Raw genomic sequence first — 24,941 nt, 5'->3', positions numbered from 1 at the left:
TATATATATATATATTTATAGAGTGTTTAAAGTGCTATGTAGGCTCCATAATTGTTCTTAAATGTACAGCCACACCCTAGAGACATAAGCAGACAAACACTGTTTAATAACAAAACATTTATTGCTCAAGTCTGGCTTCATAAAGCTAGTTCAGCAGGAACCGTTTCTCTGAGTGCTACTTTGCGCCTTTGTTATGGGAATCCTCAGTGGACATCACTTGTGGCATGCTGTGACTAAACTTTGTATTACTAGATGATTAACTCTTTCAACATCAGGCAAATAAAACTGCCTTCTGAGAGTGAAAATCATATTTCTTACCAAAAAAAAAAGCAAAGAGTCAGTAGAATGAAAGACTCAAGACCACAAGCTGAGCACACTTAGCAGGGAAAGGCATTTGCCAACTCTTCACAGACTGCTAGAATTGAGAAGTGGATGATGCATTTAGCTACCACTGTGGTCTCATCTGCAGCTATTTCATTTACAAAAAAAAAAAAAAAAATGAACTTGCTTCTTTTTCCTTGAAAATTTCAGAAGTTATTTTTAAAGTAACTTAGATGTTCTGTTTCTTTAGAACTTTTTATCATTAAAACTCAGTAAAACCACATGTGAACATCATTCTGAGAAAACATATTTTTGAGCACGATATCCTTGTGTTAAAAAATAAAATATAGGGCAAAAGTATAATAGGTTAATTAAGTATTAAAATTTTAATGAAAATTTTAAAGATTATTGTAAGTAATTTAAGTAATCTTTAAATAATTTAAAGATTATTTTAAGAATGTGACCTGCATTTCAGTGACTGAAATAACTCTCATTTCTTTTTTATCTATAGCAGCCAAAAGAACTGTGACAAATCCTAAAAGGCTTGAGGTTATCTAACTTCTTCCTAAGCTTCCCCTTTTAAAAATAGGCAACAAAGAGTCTGGAAAATATGGTGAAATACTTTGAGCTTATTTTTTTTTGTCAAGGTGCATGCATTATTTCAAAAACGAGGTTTTAAGTATGTTGCATAAAATGAATAATTTCATGCGCTGTTATTCACCTATCCTCATCTCTGAGGTGCTCACATAAATATTCCTCCCTCCTGCACTCTAAGACAATGTGGACATGACACTTTTAACCTTATGCACTTAGGCTGTAATACAGTTAGCTTGGTATGGCATGTAGGCTGATAAATAAACAGAAAAGGTTGACGAATGGAGCAAGGGAGGAGGACTATCTTTTCAATTCCACAAACAGGTGCTGACTGGCACATTAAAGCAAGAATTCCTATAAAGTTACTGGCTACTGGAAGAGAAACACAAGTATAAAAATACGAAGATAAAAACACATGTTAATTTTGGTTTCCTCTGCTGGAACACTTATCATTTTACAAGGAACCTTTAGAGCGACTGTCTCCTAGTATCCTTGGCGCTCTTTGGTAGGGCCTGCACTATTATTAGAAGTACCTTTCAAATGATGAAAGAAAGGCAGGAGGCATTAGCTAAGGTCACTGAAGTGAGCAGGACAGGAACACGAGTTGAGTTCCGTGCTATTGTCCAGCTAAAGCACCTTGCTCTTTCTGAGACAAGAAGCCCTGATAGCAATGGGAAGCTACTTAAAGACAAAAGACAGAACGGAACTTAACGAATCTTTTCAGTGAAAATTTCAAAAGTCTGAAAAAACCAAATTATGAACTGAATGAAGATGGTTGTGAAATCTCCTCAGAGTCTGAGGCAATAACTGTGCTCCTTTTCCTGGAGTGTGGTTCCAATCATAAAGTAATTGGGTGTAATTATCCTTGTCTATGGGAAAACTAGAATGGGGCAAATAACTGTGTCAGGGAACTTGTTAGGAGACAGACTGGGGCCCTGGAGGACCTGAGAGACTCGCTTACCTTTCTCTGTAAGAGGGCAGCAGCATTTCTGCTAATAGTTGCTAGTAAATGTAAGTGGTATCCATTGCTTGACAATGAACTAGCAACAGTGCGACAAAAATGTGAATGTAAGTTGTATGTACAAGTTGTAAGTACAAGACGATGTATATGCATCATCAGCTTATCAAAATATGGAACGATGTTATGTCATAATCTAAAGCCATAAAACCTAGTAAAGACCCTTCATCCTTATACAATTAATATATGATTACAAAATACTGATTTTGAGAAAGATGTCTAATTAGAAAAGCAAAATCCTAATTTCAGAATAGAAAATAAATACTTAAAAAACATAAATCCAAATAATTCTCAGAATGCCTCTTGAGTCCTAAAAAGTAGATCCAAAGTTTTATCTTCCTCATTATTTTTAGAATGGCAGGAATATGTAATCTTTATAGTTGAAAATATTAGATTTCTTTGCCAGTTTCCATTTTCATTGACATTGAAATTTTGCTCAAATTTTATATTAAAAAATTCTCAAATACAATTTACCAAAGCTATTTGCTTTAAACAAACAAACAAACAAACAAACAAAAAAACAATGAGAAATTAGCTTCAGCCAGTCTGCTATCTCACACTTGTAACCGCAAAACTCAGGAGACAGAAACAAGAGGGCTGCCTGACGTTCAAGGCTTCCTAAACTTATCAGTTCAAAGCAAGCATGAGCTACAAAGATCCCGTCTCAAAACAAAATAAAAAAAGCCAAAACACATAAATAAAAACCTCCAAACCAATCAAACGCCTAACATACAAACAAGACCCAAAAAACAAAATAATTTACACAATATTCATCTAACACATTAAATATCCATATTTCCTGCACTATTTACCATTTAAATTAAATTGATATGGCCCAATTTTATATGAATTTCATTTATTTACATTTATTTAGTAATAAAATAGTGGAGACTCTATGATTCTGACACAGCACAATCATAGTTTTTTATTTTTTTGGTAATCTAAGGTTGGCTTCAAACTCAATAAAAAGCAGAGGATGATTCTAAACTTCTGATACTCCTATCTCCACTGTAAAGCTATGTGCTAGGTTTACAGGTATGCACAACCACATCTAATTCACGTGGTGCTAATAGTCAAAGGCAAGGCTCCATGCATGCATGCTGGTAAGCACTTCACCACTGAGCTTTACTCTCAGCCCCAATATGTGCACTTTTGATAATATCTAAATTACATGCTCACAATGCATAAAAAATAACGAAAGGAAGCTGGGTGGTGGTGGCGCATGCCTTTAGTCCCAGCACTCTGGACACAGAGACAGGAGGAATGCTATGAGTTTGAGGCCAGCCTGCACTACAATGTGACAGGCAGGCTACACAGAGAAACCCTGTCTTGATGAAACCAAAAGTAAACAAACAAACAAACAAAAAGAATGAAATGTTGAAACATCCTAATAACAATCTATGTTAGCTTTTTGGCTCTTTTATATAGTATATTCAAAGAGATGGCTAATTGAAAGGATTATTAATAGATTTTATAGTACTCAACTCCTGGCCCATTCGAAATGAAAATACTCTTCATTTACATTAAGCCACGGGCTTACCCTGGAAGTCATAAACATAGAGAAGAACCGGCTCACTCTGCCCAAATGCGCAAAACGCAACCATGTTCTCAAAGGGATGGTAAGCTAGGTCTCGGATAGTTGACTTGAATGGCAGGTCAGAGTACATTGCTACTTGTTCTCCTAAAGAAAAACAAAAGGCAACAACTTGTACCATGCCACAGATTTCTCCTTCCAAGATTATTCTGTATCTTATTTGAACACACTTAGAGTAACGGTGAGGTCCCATTACTTACATGAAAACCTGAAATACTTCCAGGTGTTTGAGCACCACCGTGACTGAATAGTTATCGCCACTTTGCATTTTGTTGGCTTCTTTGTATGTTTTAACCCAATCTCTTCAATGTTTTGGGGAACAAAATAAACATGAAGTGTTTTGGTGGAAAAGGAGAGATATGTATGGCCAAGATCTGAGAACAGTGCAAATTGTAACTAACAATGATTTTGGCAGAACTGGGGAGGGATTACAGAACTCTGTAACTGAAGAGAGTCTCGGATTGGGAGAATTGTCAAGGGCTCATTTTTTTTTTTTTTAATTTTAGTTTTTCTCCTAGAGGCAAGGTGCTAGCTGCTTGAAAAGTACCTGTAATAGAGTTTGAAGACACCACTGAGAGAAGTCACTGAAACCTAGGAAAATCAGCCAAAGCTAAAAGGCATCAGAAACTTTGACTGGAAAGTTTTGTTACTAATCAAACTGTATCATCAATGTTCATCATACATCTATGTAGCCACGACACAGCTGATAGTGTCTGTATTTTCTGTTACAGTGTTCATATAGTACCTTTCCAACATCTACACTATCTCATAGGCATAGAGAGAACGAATCTTGATTTATAATGTGAAATTCAAAATTCACAATGATATTAAAACAATCAAGAACAAATGTAGTATGTATTTAGAATACAGCTTAGAATACAGCTGAGTTTCATCACCAGCTATCTGCTGTGGTCTGTGTAGGCTGTCCCCATGGGCTCATGTGTTTAAATACTTGGCCCCAGCTGGTCCCGTTTCAGATGCCCAGAGACCTTTAGGATGTGGAGCTGTCATGGAGATGGAGGGGTGTCAGTGAGGGTAGGTTTTCTAGTGTCCTAATTCCTGCTCGCTCGTCGTCTTCTGTGTGTGTGTGTGTGTGTGTGTGTGTCTTCATTTTACTTCTCCTTGGAGAGGCCAGGCTAATTGGTCAAAGAGCTTCTCTGGTGCTTTTCCACTGCTTCCCATTCTGCCACAGTAATGCTGGGGTACAGCTAGGTGTCGCTGCTTCTTGATTTGCATGGTTTCTGGGGGTTCAAACTCACATCCCCACACTTTGATGGCAAACACTTACTTTACCTACCCACTAAACTGTCTCCCCAGCCCTCACTCTCTGCTTCCAAATTGCCAAGGCAAGTGAGCAGCCGCCTCTGCTTCTGCCATTTTGACTCCCTTGGAACTGAGCCAAAAATACACCCCTTCTCCCTTAAGCTGCTTCATGGCAAGCATTTTGTCACAGTAATGAGAAAAGTAATGAATACACTGCCTAATTTCAAAACATATTGTTAAAAACATGAAGTCAGGCTTTTTCTAACAATATCAAAAACTGTAGTTTTCACATACTTTTAACTTTCTATCTGCATTCCCCAAAAGATGTTTTCAAGATTAATAACTACTTACCTGTCTCTGGGTTCCAAACATACACTATTCCATCCTCACTCCCAGAGAAAAGGAAAGTCCCACATGGTGTCAAAGTGCTATGGATCTTCTCCCGATAATTTGCCGCACCAACAAATTTCCTGGCTGCTAGTCTATACACAAACAAAAAAAGTGCAAATATAACCCCAGTTAATCCTTCAGAGGACTAGTGGGAGAGAAACGTCATTTGTAAATACTGAATTTGGGTTGGTTACGATGTTTCGAGAATCTGTGACATGGTAGACCACATTCTGTGGTTGTTTGCTTAGCAAACAAGAGCTAATTTATGTGACACATTTCTTCTTTCCTCTGCTGAATTATAATAACAGTAAATATAATAGATAATATATAGACTTTTTCATTTACAGCAACAGCTGACACTGTTCCAGTGCTCACAGTGTAAGATAGGAGACCAGATATACTACTCTGTAACCTTTTTCACTCAACAACAAACTCATCAACAATGGCTTCTGTGTCAGATAACAGACTACGTCATTATTCAATGGCATATGCCACCACCATCTAAATGTACCTTAAGAGATGTTCTATTGCTGGACATTTACTGTATGTCTTGCTTTCTTCTATACATGGTTTCCATAATAATCTTGTTGCATGTGTGTACATACATATGTATATATGTGTGTGTAAATAAATGAGCAAATTATTGTACATTTTAGCTCACTTTGTTTAACCAATAATTTACATCCACCCCATTCTTGCTTTCTACAACAACACGGTATGTGAGTGAGGCAACAGTCAATGACACTCACATCTTAGGAGTGACCCTAAAGGAAGGCTCTGGAGAAGACTGGAGGTTTCATGTACAGCTGCTTTCAAAAGTAAGGTATAAAATAAAACCTTTCCATCTTAGCAGAAATCAAATATATATACATATATGTGTGTGTGTATACACGAATACATATACATACATATGTATATATGCATACACACGTACATATACACTTTCCTTTTAGATCTCTAGGCCTGGAGCTATTGAGTGAAACATTTATGGACCCCTTACAGTGTGCTTTTATTGCTGTAAGCATTCTACTTACTAACTAGTTTATTCCTCCACAAAACCCTTCTGGATGTGGTATATTATTTCTCCGTCTGAGAAAGGAAGAAGGAGTAGAAAAAGCAGTATTTGACTCTTTCAGTAGCCCAGGTATGGTCGAACAGGGCTTATACAGACTTGGCCTCCTAATCTAGTCCTAGTTTCTACTTTTGAAACTTCCCTCTTAGTATCCCTGTCAAGAGACCTATGCTCAGGCTACCTATCTGTCCTGAGCACATATCCCACTTTGAACTGTACTTCATATTCTACCCTCTGAAAACCTCTATCTTATCTAAGGTCTATCCATCCTTCAAGACAGACTCATATGCTAGTCTTTAAACAGAACCTTTATCAGAAGGCTAAATCATAGCTGTTACCTTTCTTGTTGCTGTAACGTATATAGTAATTATACCATACATTTAGATTTATTTACCTGGCATGCCATGGTACTACGTACAGAAAAAGAATATTCCAATTTCAATACTAACTCTCGTGTTGTAATCTAAATGTTTGCTGGTATGTGAAAGGTAAGGACTAGACTATAAACTTCAGACGTGCTAATTCTGCTACCAGTTTTCCACACTCCCACGCTGGGGTCTTGAGCTATTACACCTAAGGGATAATGTACAAAAAGATACGCACAGAATCAACTCATGCAGATTACTGTGTATATTTCTAAGTACGGTAGGAGACCCATGAAGTAGCTTTCTCCTGTTTGTTTCACATGGAGTCCCAACACCAGCAAACAGTGCACTAGCAGTGTACACTGCCTTGGGCAAATTCGGCTCTGCTTGCTGTCTATAGTAAGGTATTTCCTATCCATTTCCTTGCTGGAGTAAAACAAGCACAGAGGACCTAACCCAGTGACAGCAACTTCAGTTAGACACTGAATATCTGTTGTTCATTGCGAAAATAAAACCAACCAAATACATTTCATCCTCAGAGCTATTTAAACAGCGTCAAGTATTTCTGTTGTGGGGGTTGTCTTAGCCATAGCATGCTTAGCAGCACCTCTGATCATTGCTTATCAGCTGTAAGAAGCAACATAAAAGATCTCTACAGATGGTGTGTCCAGGACACAAAACTGCCTACTTGAAAACATGGCCGCATTTTACAAACGTAGAAGAACCACGAAGTACTCATCCTGTTTCTACTCAGACACGCACATCCGCAGGTCCATGATCCTCAGTGTACTGTCTTTGGTGTGGATTAACAAACGCTTTCCATTGGGATGAACCTCCAGATAACTTATGGGAACTCCCCTGAATTCAGTTTCCTTAATTTCCTAAAATGGAACAACAACAACAACAAAAGTCAAACTTGCTACTGAAGTGTTTCTGTCACACTGTTCACAAGGGACAGATGAATTCTGAAATGTCATCTGCAGCGGAGAAGTACGTCACTCACGCAGTGCCAGCACTTGGAAGGCAGAAGCAAGAGGACTGCCATGAGTGTGAGGCCACAGCAAGTCAGGCTGCCATGACCTACAACATAAGAGCCTTTCTCAACAAAATAAAATACAATTAAGAAATGAACCAAAAAATTTCAATTTTACTGTATTGACTGTTTTAAAGTTATTAGCAGCAAGAATTTTTAGCATCTTGAATTTAGATTTAAAAAATAAAAACGGCAAACTGTATTTTTGTATTATGTAATATTTTAGTTAATTATGTGTTTTATGTTATTCACTTTCTCAAAATATAGTCAATCCTAAAAAACAATTTCACATACATCTTCTCACATTGCCTTTTCTGTTTATATCACATAGGAAAAACTTCGATATTTTATAAACTCAAAACTGACGGGGTAAGCCAGATTCTCTCCTCACAAACATCTACTAGCCATAAGAAGGTGTGTCACAGGCATAATGTTTGCATCATGTGACATGGATTACGATCATTTTTGCAGTTTGACTCCACCCCTCCTTCCTCCCTCTCTTCTAGTTATCTGCAGCAACTAGTGGAGAGAGAGAATTCTCAATGCCTTGAAGACAGCAACACTGAAGAACCAATCTGCTGGAGCCTTGTGTGACAACTGCCCTCACACAATGTGGTAAAATCAGCTTATGGTGCACAAAACATATACAGGTAGACCAGAAACTAGAAAGCTGTCGGCACCTGAGGGAAAGCTGTTGAGCACTGGCCTTGGCCATTTTGGGGGCGGAGGGGGGGTTTAAAGAGTCAACGCCAAAAACTTAGGCCACAGAAGTCTACACAAACCGGACTCCACTGCACTAAAAAGCAGCTGTACTGCAAAATAAGCGACAGCACACGGGGTACAGCATACATACTTGGGAGAATAATCTGCAAGTCATCTACCTGAGAAGAGATTAATTGCTAATGCATAAACTCAGGATCAGGAAAACAAATAATTTGGATAAAAATAATGGGCAAAAGACTGAATAGATATATCTCCACAAAGGACATAAAATGGCTGAAAATACAGGAACAGATGTTCAACATCATTCAGCATTAAAGAAATGCATCCATTCATCCCCCAGCTCTTCTCTCTTCTTCAAGTATTATTAATCCCCACAAAACAAAAAGATTTTCATTTGCCACAACAAGGATGAGCCTGGAAGACATGCTGAATAAGTCAGACACCACAGGAAAAACATTGCAAATACTTCAGTTTCACTTATGCGGAATCTAAGAGTCAAATGCATCAGAAACTGAGTTGTGGAGAGCAGGAAGCTTCAGGTCAGAGCACACTGTAGGTGACAGCTGCAGCCATTCAGTCGCAAGGAGAGGTCATGAAATTGTACTGAATCATGCAACGTGTACACATTTTAGCTTCTCTTGTCACAAAAACAAAAGGGCAGTGTAATCTGTTGGTTTGTTACTTTGATTCACTACAGTAAGTAACAATTTACTAAATATGTGTACTCTCATAACCATTCTATAACCTTTAATGTACATGATTTAAAAAACTTAAAAAATGATAGAGCTAACTCCCCACACAACTTTGGCTAAGGTCCAGAGTCTAAGGAAAGTCCCTTAAGCTGCGGCAAGGATTCTCAGTCAGCTTTCTTCTCACTTGAGCTTTATATGTTTTGCCTAGAGGTTTTCTAAGATCCACCAACTCTTCCCAAATGCTACAGAAAACAGGGAATGTTGATGCCACTGCCAGCATTTAGAGAGCTCAACCACAGCAAGTCTGAGATGGAAAGGTGCTGAAGGAGGTCTGAGAAGAGATGCAAAAGGGCAGGTCAGAAACAATGAGGGGCCAGTGCAGGTACAAATTTCAGAAGCCAACGGCAGAGTGCAGCCGTCTGGTGGTTCCTTCTGCTACCGTTTCTGCACTGTGACCCCACTCAGACTAAGAGCCCTTGCTCTGCAGTCAGTGTGATGCAGGAGGGCACATGTGTGAGTCTGCACATGGCAGACCAGTGCCTCTCAGAGCTCCCCACGCACAGTCTCTAGCTTCCCATGTACACTCACTACTGAAAAGACACAGTACCTCATTTCCTAACTCAATTGTTAACTGTTGCACATAACATGAAGATTTTCACAATATTAAGGCAAAAACCACAAGAATAGCCAATAACCAATCCTACATTGTATATTCGAATCACTGAAAGCGAGGCCTTTACCAACTTATCACTATATCAGGTGTTTGTGTAATGAGAATACTTTTCTCTAGAAGTAATGTATGGGACGAGGCCCATGACGAATCTTAAGGTGTTATCTGTTGGCCCACAGGCCAGGGGGGAATAACCAAAGACAGAGGTTTCTGGACGGACTTGCCTGAAAGTCAGAGAACTCTTTGTTTTCTCTCTCTCTCTTAAGGTATCTTTAGTCAAACAAGAAGAAATATATTGTCAAAATTCATTAGGAAAAATTAAAAAAATATGTAACATGCTCTACTACAATAACCTAACACAAAATGCAAGTTCACCTTCACAAATTCATTTATATTTTTGACTACAAAAATAAAACTAACAAAATTGCTTATAGACCATAATACTCTTTCCCAAAAGGAATGCATTTCCTTATTTGTTTCTCTCAGGAACACATTTTCTTATTTATTTCTATTATTAGCAAATTTCAAATATTGTGACTTAACAACCGCCATCACTGCTCTGAAACAAAGCACTGATACTATTTTTAGTGACTGCTGCACTGAGGAGAACATACAGGGTACAAATATACAGGGTACGGAAAATTAGCTGTCAGCTACAGGTGCTAACAGGATCTATGTGTTATTTCAACATGAATTTCAGCTAATGCTATGCTGCAAATTGGGCCTCAAAAGACTACAAATGGGACGAGGTTGTAGGTTAGTGGGAGAGTCATTACCTAGAATGTACCAGGCCCTGAAACAGTAAAGAGTACAGTGTGGCCAAAATGAAAACTTTAAGTTGATATCAATCACTATCAGAAAGATGTGACTACAAATCAATGTCTACTGACTTTAGTTACCGGGAAGATGTGATGGCTGGCTTTTGGACTGAGAGAAAGGTAACTTTTCTTTTTTTTTAATTTTTAAAAAATTTATACAATTTATTCACTTTGTATCCCAGCTATAGCCCCCTCCCTTATCCCCTCCCAATCCTGCCCTCCCTCTCTCTTCTTCTCCCAAGCCCCTTCCCCAGTCCACTGATAGGGGAGGTTCTCCTTCCCTTCCCTCTGACCCTAGCCTATCAGGTCTCATCAGGACTGGCTGCATTGTCTTCCTCTGTGGCCTGGTAAGGCTGCTCCAACCTCAGGGGAAGGCAGTCAAAGAGCTAGCCACTGAGTTCATGTCAGAGACAGTCCCTGTTTCCCATACTAGGGAACCCATTTGGAGGCTGAGCTGCCGTGGGCTACATCTGTGCAGAGGTTCTAGGTTATCTCCATGCATGGTCCTTGGTTGGAGTATCAGTCTCAGAAAAGACCCCTGGGCCAAGATTTTTTTCATTCTGTTGTGCTCCAGTCCCCTCCAGGTCTTTCTATCTTCCCCTTCTTTCATAAGATTCCCTGCACTCTGCCCAAAGTTTGGCTATGAGTCTCAGCATCTACTTTGATACCCTGCTGGGTAGAGTCTTTCAGAGGCCCTCTGTGGTAGGCTCCCTTCCTGTTCCCTGTTTTCTTCCTCTTCTGATGTCTATCCCGTTTGCCTTTCTGAATGAGGATTGATCCAGGGTCCTCCTTCTTGCTTAGCTTCTTTAGGTGAACAGATTTTAGTATGATTATCCTATATTATATGTCTAATATCCACTTACAAGGACAAACTACAATGTCCTTACATCTTTAACAGTCCTGCAGTCAATTCTCCCGCGATCTACCTCGTGAAGCCTCAACGTTATGAGCTATGGTTCTGTACCTTATTTATCGTCCAGTGGCGCACGGAGTGTTGCAAGTCCGTGACTTTCACATAAGTGTCCCAAACAACAATGACACCGATGCAGTCTCCTGAGTACATGTGGTAACCTATTCAAAACAGCAAACTACTAAGATTATCACAGAACTTATAAAAAATGAGAAATGTTATAAAGTTAGGGGAAGCCCCAACCCAGACAAATAGTCAAAGCACTGAGTTGCCAATGAAAGAGTTTTCAGTTTAAAAGTTAAAAAGCAAAATGCAGCTCACAATATAATCTCAACTGTCTTTAAGTAAATTCTTCACTTTTAAAAAGCATTTTTATAACCTTTCCCTTTGTCACTAATATGATTCCGAATGCAAAAGGAAATGAGTGATGTAGTCTGTATGTATAGCACTCATATTCCAGATGATCTGAAGTATCTAACATACATCTGTGTTTATTATTATTAGCATATACAATCATTTATATGCCTAGTAAAATACCTGTTCTAATATACACTATAAACATAACCATAGTGACCTTAAATTTAAAATGATCAGATAATTAAAAAAAATCACAAGTAACAAGTGTTAATATCAGTTTTTTAAAACCTGAATGGGACTCAGATGACACAGGTTCAACCTCGGAGACATGCAGGAACACATTTTATATCACTGCTAACAAATATGGTCTTTTAAAATCATGAATTTAACAGTTTACAAAAATTTATTCAACCGTTGAACACTGCCATGTATGAGACTGCTCTTTCTAATTCCAACCAAAGACAAAAAATGTCCTTAAGTATTAGAATCTCTAAAGTTGAACTAAGTATACTGCATTATTATTATTATTTTCTCTGAATATTATTTTAGTTACTTATAGCTACAGTTGTCATGTCTAATCTCTGGGATAATATAAAAATGACATCTTAATAGATAGGTTTCCTTACTCTGTGATCCAATAAAAACCTATGTTTTATTTTAAAATGTCATTTATATTATTCAAATGCTGAGAATCTTTAATAATTTGCAAATTCCCTTCGATGTGTGTTTTAAAAACCCTGTCAATATATTCAGCATACGTGATTACACCATTCTTTGGGATTTCCCCCATCTCTTTTATTCTGTACCATCTAACTTTAATTGTTCTTCAGGGCAATTACTAAGAATAATAATCACCAACAAGAATAAACATATTCACGAAATGCAGTGCATGAAGGGTGTTTAGAACAAAGGTAACGGAATATAAAACTACAAACTTAACAGACAGACTGCTTCCAGTGTCAGACCTATCCCGTTACATGAAACTACGAATAACTTTAAATGTGCACAACTGTTAATACAGCAAATGTCTCCAGCATCAACAACTATGAGTGAAAGAAAGAAATCAGTTCTTCAAGCAGCCACCCTTGATCAAAGCACATCCCGTGACATACCTTCCTCATCAAAGCAGACAGAGTTGACAAAACTCTTGTGCGTATCAAGCTGGCGGACTAACAGGGCAGCATCTTCTCTCACGTCAATCTTCCACACCCGTATCATAGAGTCATAGCATCCTGTGACCACCAGCTCCTGTGTGGCTGGATGGAACTTGGCCGTGTAGACAAAAGAAGGATGCGGCAGGACTCTGAACGTACTTGTACTGTTTATCTCATTCTTCCAAACCCTGGGGAAGAACAGGAGAGAGCAGACTGCTTGAAATACAAACTTTTCTCTAACTGTTTTTAGAAGAATATAGCCTACAAATCTTCGGAAAGCAAATGCCAAACACTGGTAGGCTAATGTTAATCTGTATTTATAAAAATGTGATAATGATCACATACTGTGTGGTCAGATTATTATTTTTTTTAACAAAGCCATTTCTCCTGAAATATATTTTCATCTGTAACTGTAACCTATACTGTAATATTACCTTTTTTGTGTTTGGACATCATCTACTTTTAATGCTATTTTGACATCGAGTAGATGCACACTGGGTAGCTGCTAAAGTATCATTTAGCACATTAAGAAGTAGTGAAGAAGGCTAAGAGGCACTCAGGCTGAGAGCACTGCTCCTCCTGCAGAAGACCCGGGCTCCCAGAACCCACAGGGTAGTTCATAACCATCTGTATCCCAGGTTATGCAAGACGCCCTCTTCTGACCTCAGCAGGCCCCGGGCCTGCATGTGCACATACATTCAGGCAGAACATTCAAACACATAATTAAATAAATGCATGCATAGATAAATAATTTTAAAAGACAGGAAGAAACTTTTAATGATTTTTTTAAATGAGGTTGTATGTACTAATTCTGAAAGTGGAGGCCAAGCGAATTAGAGCCCAGTAACGTTTTAATTTGCATTTCAAAGCCAAAATAATATGCATGTACATCCTAAACACTTAAACATCATAATTAAATAAGTGATTTCCTTTTTAAAAATTATATGTGTCTGTGCCCATGTGCACACATGGAGAGACCAGAGCTTGACCTGGATGTCTTGCTCTGTCATTTCAGAACCTTATTTTTTTGAGACTGAAGCTCAGTGACTGGCTAGACAGGTTGTCCCGAGAGCTCCAGGGATCCTTCTGCCTCCTGTTGTCACAGGCATGCAATGCTGTGCCCAGCTTCTGTGTACAGGCCCTGGGGACCTGAGGTCCTTGTGCTTGCACTTTTATGCAACACTTTATCAACTGACCCATGTCCTACCCCGTGTGATTAAAATGATGATGGTATGCTGGCAGAGGACAAGCTCTCACATAATGGCACTATCTCTGTGCTTGCCACTTCATTTCCCTGCAATGCTGAGTGTGCACATGCAGATCAATGGAGAGTACCTCCATGATACTAGTCCCTAGGTATAATTAGGGCAGTATAGGAAAAGAATACATTTGAAATGGAAATTTATACCGATTTTTGAGACTTATGTATCAAGTTATAAACAAAGAAAAAATTACAATTAGCTATTTCCTAGAGACATTTTGAGTTTTCTCAGAAGCTTATTAAAATACATACCTAATGGTAGAAACTAATAATGAAGGGATGAAAGAATGTTCTCAGGTGAATTAAAGCATATGTGTTATTGTCAAAACATTAGACCAATTTCAATGTATATATGCTACCTGAGATAGAATTAAGACAAAAATAACAAAATTGCTAATTTGAAGGGAGTATTAAGATAGTTAAAAAGTAAAATCCTCAGTTGATTGCTAATAAATCTTAGTGTCATTTTTGAAATACTATACATAACAATGAAATGAAGACCTTCAAACTGACTCCACACAGTATTGTATATATGTATTTAAATGAAGCCTTTGTGGGAAAACTGAACATCTTCATTCACTTTTAAAGGGCACACTCCAACACCAAAGGAAGTGTATTAATGAAAATTTGAAAACTGTTCATAAAAAACAGAGAGATAAAATTACTAAAGAGTAAATGAAACACAAAATGTCCTCAGACTTGGGAAAGAAAAAAACCACATACTGAAAAAGTTAAAACAGCACTGTAAACTAGGATGTAACTGAGGACATCCGGGCCTCCTGCAGAGACATTACATGCAGTTTTGTCTCTCCAACTGCATTACAAGCTGTTGATCCTAGAGGACCAGACTATGCAGGAAGCAAGCAAAGAAGAAAGGAAGCCAAAGCCATGAGCAAGGAGCTAGCTGGTCAAAACCAGGAAAATAGGAAGAACTAATGAAGACACGTGGAAGTGATTTCAGAAAAGCAGAAGTCAGAGGCAGAAAATCCACAAAGCTGCGGCTGTGAGCAGCATCAGCCCTGCCTGCCTGCTTCCTTCTGGCTACAACTTACTCATTACTAAAATTCTCCTGTTTCTTCCAAGGGCCTCTTTGTCCTGTAGTTTTAGTTTTCTCTTCATTCATCCATGGTCTTCACAAAACTCTGTATGATATATAAAGCTCAAATTGGTGTCGATTTTAAAGCTACTTAGAGGAAACCACAGTGTACAATATGTTATACGTGAATACTCAGAGTGGCTCCAAGAAATGATAAATATGAGTTGGTTTTAATATTGCATTTATTTTGTGTATGCACACCAGTGTATGTGCATACCTGTGTGTGTGTATGTGTGTGTGTGTGTGTGTGCGTGCACGTGTGGCTACACAGGTGCCACTGTGCACACGTGAAGGCGAGGGTGAGCTGTGCCTGTGCGTTATCTCCCTCCTCTCTGTGTACCCAGATGTCTCAGGGTCTCAGGCTTAGCTGCCTTCACCTGATAAACCACTTCACCACCACTCTGGGTTGGCTTTTAACGGACTGAATAGCCCACGCTCACACTGCGTGGTTGACAGTGATGGACACATATAAAGATGGGTCAATTTCTAGACATGGAATTGAGCCACATGTCCAGTAAAATTTTATCATAAATTGAAGTCAGTAAATAAGAGATGAAAGATGATGAAGCGGGTACTTTGAAGGTCTGGATCTGCTGCTACTGGATGGGAAGCGGGAAGTGAAAGCCTGAAAGATGGCTCAGCAGGGATGAGTGCTCGGGTGACTCAAGACCTCAAAACCCACAGCCGCAGCTCAGCAAACCTAGGCCTTTCTCTGTAGCATTGAGAGAATGTCTGTGCTGAAAGAATATGCCGGACAATAACCTTAGTACGTTTATGAAAGTAAACTAAAAAATGGTGATCTCATGATCGATCTTTAACTTACATGGGAAGGGAAGGTGATACGACTAGCAGCAGAAAGGGACTAGGCATTAGAAATCACATGAACAGCAAGAACAGGAGGAGAGAAAGTGAGAATGAAGTTAGTGCAGGTCTCGAAATGATTGCAGTAAATTTGTAGAGAATGCTGTATCTACTTAACCTATATGACACAGGTAGAAGCATCATTAAAAATGTTTATTTTATCATGTTTTGTTATATTTCAAATATCATGAACAAACAAGAAGCTAAAAGATGTAAATAAAATTTAAAAATTGGCTTTTAAAATGTTATTGAGCCATGTGCGCTGGCCATGCCTGTAAGCCCTGAACACTGGAGGATGAGGCAGAAAGAGTGCTCACCGAGTCAGTCTGGGCTACAAGGAAGACTGTGGAAAATTTTAAGAAGCAGACAGTCTGTAAAATGTTTTATTGTGATACATATTAAATTGAAAGGGGATAACTTAAGACTGCCTTCGTGAAAATGCAAATATTTAACAGTCTACAAAGCTCTAAGGTGCTTAACTGAGTCATCCGCTTGGTGTACACCTACCTACTGAACACCAATGGTTCACATCTAACCTCCAGACAGAATGTACACTCACAGTATAGTGTGCACAAATCTCAAACATTTAACCTTTTGCAAGATGCTAATTAGCAGTTTATGTATAATCACTTAAAAGCACCAAGGGCCAGGAATTACGCACATTACACAAATGACAGACAGTCAAGGGAACTGCCGTCGGGTTCTGCTGCTTTTTATCCAGTCAGCACGCACAGGGCCCAGCTGTGATGGGCCGTGGCATCACAGATTTACACTCACCTGGCAGTGCCGTCAGATGATGAGGTAACCAGGTAGCGATCATCTTTTGACCAGTCAAGGTCATAAATGATATTGAGGTGGCCACACAATTCTCTCATGAAACGTCCAGAAGGAATTTCATATACTGATAAAAATATTTAGAAATTAAATTTCTAGATCTTTAATTCAGCAGATATATAAACACACAACTTATAATAATTTAGACAAAAATTAAGCACTATCTGAAAAAATAAAACCAAAAATATTTGCAATATTAACAGTTTAAAAATATACTCAAGAACCATTTCATCTGCTTTAATTCCAAGAGTTTACACAAAATTTTATATATGCTAAAATTTGACAATATTCTATCAATTATTCACATTGCTAAAACTCCAAAGAACTTCTGATAATCAATCTATTAGAAAAAAAAAAACATTTCCATTGCAATTCACTTTAAATACTTTACAACTTGGGATTTAATGAATAAGGTATTACTTTCCTCTAAAATCTCGTAAATTTCAAATATTTGTGGATATAATGAGAAATGTACACTATTCTACTGTCAGAAAGCAATTCTAATAGTAAAATGATAGAGAGCATACTGGATTCAGCAGAGAATCAGCCGGACAGACAAAACAAGGTATTGTTAACCTAAGGAAGGCTAAGTTGATGTGGACATGTGTGAGTCTCCACTCCCACCTAGTGGTGAAATCAACCACCTTCTAACTACTAAGCAGTTCGGAACAGAGAGCAAAGGACTCTGGGATATCTACTCTCCTCTAAGAGGAAAGAGAAAACTGGCATGAATTCTCAAAATAGTGTGACAGAATTCTAAGAATTAACTCCCAAAGCCTGAGAGGGCTGGGGCAGGACTTATGTGAGACAAGGGCTGAGTCTCAACAAGAATACTGAGCTTTGTGCTGTTACAACTACCTAATTCCTCCTTCCTACACACTGAAGCAAGCACAAAAACAAGCAACAGCAGAAGCCTAGAAGCCACTCAGTGACATAGAACAGGCCAGGAGCTCCCTAAAGATTCCAGCCCCAAAGACCTTTCCCTGTTTGATGCCATGCTAGCTCCCGAATAGGCCCTGAGGCTCACCCAGCACAGCCTTGCACAGGCTTTAAGCAAGCATCCTGATTCTAGCTTGTATTTTAAAACAATCAGTGGCATCATGTGACGTTATGGCTGCTTAAAAGGGCGGTACCAGCTGGGATAAGAAGTTGTTTACTCACAGAACACAAAATAAAAACAAACAGAACCTGTGTTATGGGGAACTATAGACAGCTTCAAAATATAGCTAAGAAGCGAGTTTCCTCACATGTAAATGTAAAGCCAATGTGCATAACCAAGAAAAACCTGAGAGGCTTTATCTCTGTGTGGGTGACCTGAAGAGGCTCAGAACAAACAGGAAGTGAAGGCTCAGAGAGTTTTAAACTGTGAGCTGATGCACAGAGAATATTCCAGAGTAGTGCTGCCTGGCAAAAGGCATCATTAGAGCCATGCAGAACTAACATCAGCCAGCTGACTACACAGTCGACAAAAGCTTGATAACACAGCAGACAATAAAGATGCTACAGACTCGTGCAGGGGACTCACTGAATAGCCAGAAGCAACAACAAAACTTAGGTGGCTGATGGGAGACCAAGGGAAACAGAGCTATACTGCACTATATTTCTTCAAATACCCAGGTTTCAGCATAAAGTTGTCATGTAAAAGACATACAAACAGGAAACTAGAGCTTCACACAGGAGAAAAGTCAGTTATCAGAAAGTGTACATATGGAAACTGAGGAAGCCCAGTTCTGATTGTTCCCTGCAAGATCACTAACCTTTCATTTATCAGTCTGGTCCCCTAAAGAAACCTAAAATTAAAACAGAAGAATGGCTCCTCCCCTTCTCCTCCCCAAAGCATCTATAAATAAGTGAAAATGCTAAGAATGAACCCAAAAGAAGCTTTAGAGGTGAAGTGCATGATAACTAAGATAAAGAACTCAGGAGAATGTCTCAACAGCAGACTTGCAGAGGAACCGCTGAACTTGATGACAGTCACCTGAGGCTACCCAATCTGAGGAACAGAAAAAGAATGAAGAAAAATGAGTAAGCATCAGACATCCACTGAACACTAAGTCACAGAGTGATCCCAGAAGAAAGAGAAAGGGAGCAAACAGAATATCTGAAAAATAACATTTTCAAAATTTATGAAAGGCATTAATCTGCACATGGAGTAAGGTGAACTCTAAGCCAGACATCCCATAATCAAATGGTACAAAACCAGACACAATGATTCTTATTATATCTTTTGAGATTTGAATAATAAATAGATGTAAGTCAGTAATTGTTTAAGTACAGAATAACATTTAGCATGACAAGTCTAAAGCACACAAACTGGAATGAGGATAATCCTTTCATTACCGGAAAGAGGAAAGTGACTGTTGATGTCTGGGAATGCCATCAACACTGTGACTGGTGTGCAGTGAGGAAGTCCAGCATGGCCCAGGGCTCAGGCACATGCCCAGAGGAGCTGGCTTCTTCTAGCCACGGAGAGTCAGTTTCATTACCAAGATAAAACAAATTACTAAGTCCAGACAGGAAGTGCTTTTAAAACCTCCCAGACTTCCCTACGGTAGCGGGAGCCTTCTCTGAGGTGCTGCAGGATTACTTATTAGAATTCTAGCATAGGAGAAGTTGTTGCACTCTGGTAATTCAGATCATCACAGCTTTTAACTAAACTCACAATGGACTAAGGTTTTCTTTTCCATGAGGTTTACTATTTCTTCCTATACAGTAACTATCCCTTTATTTAAAGAAACTTGATTACTTTATTAAGGACTTCTTACATTAGTATTTTCTACAATGTAAAAAGCCAATATTGACTATACAGAAGATAACCAGGTTAAATAGGCAGCATTATTTCTCACGTATAATCGGATATCCATCTCGGCTGGCACAAGCTGCTGCTAATATCCTTCCATTGTGGGAGAAACCAAGGCAGAAACACCCTCGTTCTCCAGCGTTCAGTGAGAAGAGATGCTTGTTGGGGATACGGCAAGCCTAAAATGAATATATGAAACTATATAAATCAGAAAATATCAAAATAAAATGACCTGGTAATTTCCATTACCATAATCCCCCCTAAAGTTCTTCTATTGTAACAGGAAAAGAAACATGTATATTAAAAAAAACTACAGAAAATTATTTTTTAGTACAGAATTAGTTTCTCATGAAATTAATATGTCTAGTTAGCACTTGATTAATCTAAAACACAAAGAAAGAATTTCAATATCTAATGCCCCAACACCATTCCAGCTGCACTGCTTTTACACAGCACAAAACAATGTTTTTGGCCTCCTTACTCCAGGACAACAGCCACTTTTCCTAAAGTCAGAAACATTTGAAAGCTACACGTACTGCAAACGTCCTAGTTTAAATTCAGGATTTATGAATGGTTATTCTCAGTTTTCCTCTCCTAAAATAACCATCCAGATTGTCAGCTCCAAGGCAGAGCACAGTCCTCTGACTTAGCCTCAGTTTTGCTTTCTGTGGTTTCAGTTATTTATAGTCACAAGGGCCTGAAAATACTGTGAGAAATTCTGAAATACACAATTCCTAAGTTTAAAATGTGTCCCACTCTAAGCAGTGTGCTGGAATTCTGCCATCCCACATCCTACTGCGGGCCTGCGTGATCTCTGCTCACTGCCGGATATCATGTCCTTTAACGCCCATGAGTACTCAGCAGTCGACAGTTACCAGACTGTCACGACACTGCAGGGCCTGTGCACAGTGAACCCTATTTTCACTCACGGCTCCAAGCGTGATGGCAGTGGTGCAGCCAGCTCAGACATCCCACCCATAAACTGCTTCCTTTCACTGTACAGGTGAGACGGCCTCGCTCCCCAGTTAGTCAGGAGGCTAAAGTGAGGGCACTCTGGGTCCTAACTGTGTATCATGATGCTGCACCTCATTACAAATGTCTTTAAACGTATTCATCACAATAGCCCTGGGAACAGTTACTGTGAGCTGACAATAGATATAATTAACTAAATATAGCTAATAAGGATTATTCAGAATGTCAAGCCAAGCTTCCTGGAAGAAGGAAGGTTGAGCCAAGTAAGCCTTTCCTTCAACTGCTTTTCTCTGGCTTTTTGTCGCAGTGATGTCAAACCAGCAACTGCAGTGTCACTAACAGCTCACCTGGCCAGGCAGACGTTTCCACTTGACTGTCTCCTTTGAGTCCTCTAGACCCGGCTCTGTGTCCACTGAACTCGTCTCCCGGTGGCGCTCACAATACAGTGGAGTACCCCTTTCCTCCTGAAGGGCCATCGTAGAGCGGTAAGATGGCTTTATCTAGACGCGTGGAAAACGAGAAAGTGCACATGAGGACAACTGTCCAAGCAAGCACGTACACACACAGCACAAGCCACGCTGCTCTTGTGGCGGTCAAGCTGTGGCAGCTGTTCACTCCCTCTTCCCCTGGGGATCCCTGGGGGACAAGAGGAGGCCAGGAGGCTTGTCCACAAGTTGTTTTTAGTCTTAACATAAATTGTTTTTAAAATACTGAGATAGAACCTGGTGTGGTGGCATGCACCTTCAATCCCAGCACTTGGGGGACAGAGGCGGGTGGAACTCTGTGAGTTTGAGGCCAGCCTGGCCTACAGAGTGAGTTCCAGAACAGGTAGGGCTAGAGTGAAACCCTGTCTTGAATAAAAACAAACAAATAAAAAACCCAACTAAAATACTGAAACAAATGGTATGGAAACCTTTCTGAAACACAAGCCAGAATGTTCTTCATTTGTACATTACTCTAAATGGAAGAAAAAAAGCTATTTGCGCTATGTCCCTATAGCCGCAGAGCTGTAAAAGTCTGGGTGAAAACAGTAGACTCCACTGGGATGATGGCTTTACTTATTTGTTTTTGTTTTTGAGACAACGCTTCATACAGTTTGGGCTGCCTCAAACTTGCTATGTATTTGAAGTGGCTTTGCAGTCTATATTCCTCTTCCCATTGCTGGGATGACAGGTTTGCACCCACACTCAGATGCATAATTTGATAGTTCTGTCACCTTGTGTCTGCTTCTTTACAAATGCCTACCCAGTGATATTGCTGGCTTAAAAACAATCACAAGTCTAATATAAAAAATCTGAAATTAAAAACAACCCTATCCTTTGATAGATTTTATATTAGTCCATTTAGACCAATGCAAATCAACTCTGTGCTCACAGCATACAAAATCAGCTGCAGAATGTGCAACACACCTGAAAGACTAATATAAAAAAGGCAACAGCAAAATATTTTTATTTTAGAATAATTTATGATGAGATCATTAATGTTTATCTATAGAAAATAACAGTAGAAATGTTACTTTCTGGTTATCTGAATACCTCTCGTGTGAAATATATAAATCAGAGGTCTGCAAAGTACAGCTCACATATGAAATTTGGTTTACTACTCGTTTCTGTAAATAAACATGTACTTGACACAGTAAGGCATTCCTTATTGTGTAAACTCTCTACAGCTATTATCACACTATAACAGTGAGTAGCTGTGACACACAGAACCTGGCTGCAAAGCCTAACACATTTTATTTTTTGCCCTTTATAAGAAAACATTTCCTAGTACCAACTTTTCATCCTTTTATTTTTAACTATAATACAAAATTATGCCAAAGTGGTTTTCTTAACAGTGAAGTCTAATTTTTACAACTTAAAGTTCATCTAACTATTAACTGTTACAGACTCAATACATAGTCTTTGCAGGCATCTTTCCAGTTCAAAAATCTGTTAAAATAATGCTGAAAGCTTAGCTTTTAAATGTGGAAAATACATTACGTCGCCCTTAGTTTACTATTAACTTACGCAGTCTGGAACTTTCAAGCCTCGGACAGTCACGTACAGTGTTGACGGGTAACGATTTCTTGGACACTTGGCCCACCATTCAAACACCTCGACAACATCTGACTGGGACCGCGGCTTAGAGGGCGGGCAGTAGAGCTGCAGACGAAGTTTTGAGTTGATGTTTGCATTCCCATTGGCTCCTAGAAGCTTGAAATAAAAATTGTGTAAATGAGTATCTTCTCTAAGAACATACACATCTAATCAAGCTGTCCCTGTGCTCATGAAGGGTAACGGATTGTTCGCCATTCTTTAATATCAAGTGTCTTCTTCTTCACTGTCCTGGAAGCTTTACAAACTCACCGCTCATTTCTTTTGGATCAGTTTTAGTTTCTATTTCACATAGGCTGCTCTGTCCCTCTCTTTCTCTTTCTCTCTCTCTCTCACACACACACTTGCATTAAATTTATCACATAATTTCCTTGGATTTTCTCAAGATCACTGTCTCCCAGCACATACAAACAAACACACACACACACACACACACACACACACAAATGCCTACTGAAGGATTTACTAAAATGAGTGGAAAGTGATTAGGATAAACTTAAACTCTAATAACATGACATGAAACAAGTTAAAGTGTAAATGTCTCACTATTTATACTGCTGGATTCAGCAATATCTAGTTCCTGCAATGGTCCATAAACTGCATGTTAATTTTTATTTGTGCCTTTGGTCTCAGGTACTTTCAGGTCATCTAGACTATATTTGTAACTGTTTTAAGCCAGAAAATAATGAACCTGTGCATTAGAGCCAGTTCTACATTATATAATTTATAGTCATGACATGCTCATTATGGATTTCTTAGCATGAATTGTTTACTTGGATGAACAGCATGCTAGCATTAACTATATTGTCTGGAGAATATTAAAACAACTTTTAAAAGTATGAGTTGGGAGCTGGGGGATCCTTAAAAATCTCTGTGGGGTGCGTTGGGCTATGGGAGAAGGCCTCTGCAGAGTGTGGATGCTAGAACTCAGTCTTAAACTGTTCTTTCCCAGCCAGTTCAGCAGAATCCCCTAAGCTCATGAACTCCATGGTCTTTCCGTCCTTCCCGGAGCTGGAGGGAATGAGCTGCGGACTCTGGTTTTTCATCCTTCCTGGAGCTGGAGGGAATGGGCTGTATTCGTCATGTGTGCTTCCTTGTTGATAGACCTCAAACAGGCCAGTCTGGATTTTGCCTCTGCCATTAAAACTTCTCCAACCAAATCACTGAATTTTTTTCTGTTTGCCAAATGAGAACGTTTGCCACTTGCTATTTTGTCACACTTTCAATGTTAATAGGGTGTCCACTGCGTCTGCTGCCTTGGCAACACCTTGTGTCCTTAGTCCACCCGGTCCTTCAAGATCGTTCCCGCCTCTTTAGATCGTTCCCCGCCTCTTTAATGTGGCTCCAGCTCGCAGTTTCTTCTTCAATTCACTTTTGATTGTGTTTGTGAATGCAATCCCTTACTGAACATTTCAGCTTAGAATATCCTGCCAAATCTCTTAACCCTTCTCCTGTCTCGTAGTTTTCTTAATATTGTCTGCCCAGTCTCATGAGCTTATAACCATAACACACAGCAGGTTTATTTCGAATTAACTGAAATTAAGTATGACTAAAAATTCACTTTTATAGTTGCAACAACCACACTTAAGGACTTCACAGTCCCCATGTGTTAGCACAGGTGTAGGGCATCGGGAGGAAATGTTTTCAGTTATTCGTCAAAATTATCTCCAAGTGCCTAATCCCATACGTTGATCTGTCTTTTTCCTTATAAATCTAAAGAATTTCAACCTACTCCTTCAATCTTTTAAAACCTACCATCTTCTAACAATGGTTCAATACGGATAAATTAAAATCTGTATTATCTTTAAAAAATAAAATGTTGTGACATCTATTGTATTCTAACTGTAGCTTATGACTCATACAGTGGCTCTGTACAACCCTTAACAAAGAATGAATATGAGCAGTTCCTAATAAACTGAGTTTTGTTTACATATTATATTAGGCATTGCTCTTAAACCTTAACAATGGCTCAGATGGCCCCAATGCTCACACTATGAGATTCAGGGCTGCTGACTGAACAATGGCCGACACACTGAAAGGGCTAAAT

At 39.0% G+C, this 24,941-nt stretch overlaps 1 protein-coding gene across 2 annotated transcripts in view; it reads right to left on the bottom strand.

Moving 5' to 3' along the window:
• The window catches only part of Ahi1 (Abelson helper integration site 1), a 149,533-nt gene that overhangs the window by 105,953 nt on the left and 18,639 nt on the right, over positions 1-24,941 (bottom strand). For both annotated transcript variants that reach the window (XM_060373693.1, XM_060373694.1), the window contains exons 7-15: positions 22,808-22,993; positions 21,146-21,298; positions 19,873-20,005; positions 16,970-17,093; positions 12,933-13,162; positions 11,518-11,624; positions 7,380-7,498; positions 5,142-5,272; positions 3,474-3,614 (exon numbers count right to left, since the gene is read on the bottom strand). In XM_060373693.1, the coding sequence (XP_060229676.1) occupies positions 3,474-3,614; positions 5,142-5,272; positions 7,380-7,498; positions 11,518-11,624; positions 12,933-13,162; positions 16,970-17,093; positions 19,873-20,005; positions 21,146-21,298; positions 22,808-22,993 (1,324 nt within the window). The remainder of the gene's footprint in view (positions 1-3,473; positions 3,615-5,141; positions 5,273-7,379; positions 7,499-11,517; positions 11,625-12,932; positions 13,163-16,969; positions 17,094-19,872; positions 20,006-21,145; positions 21,299-22,807; positions 22,994-24,941) is intronic.

Source organism: Meriones unguiculatus, chromosome 20 (genome assembly GCF_030254825.1).
Source record: "Meriones unguiculatus strain TT.TT164.6M chromosome 20, Bangor_MerUng_6.1, whole genome shotgun sequence".
In the NCBI taxonomy this organism is placed as follows: Eukaryota; Metazoa; Chordata; class Mammalia; order Rodentia; family Muridae; genus Meriones; species Meriones unguiculatus.
The sequence above is the reverse complement of the archived record's forward strand: the minus strand, read 5'-3'. Positions and strand labels throughout refer to the sequence as shown.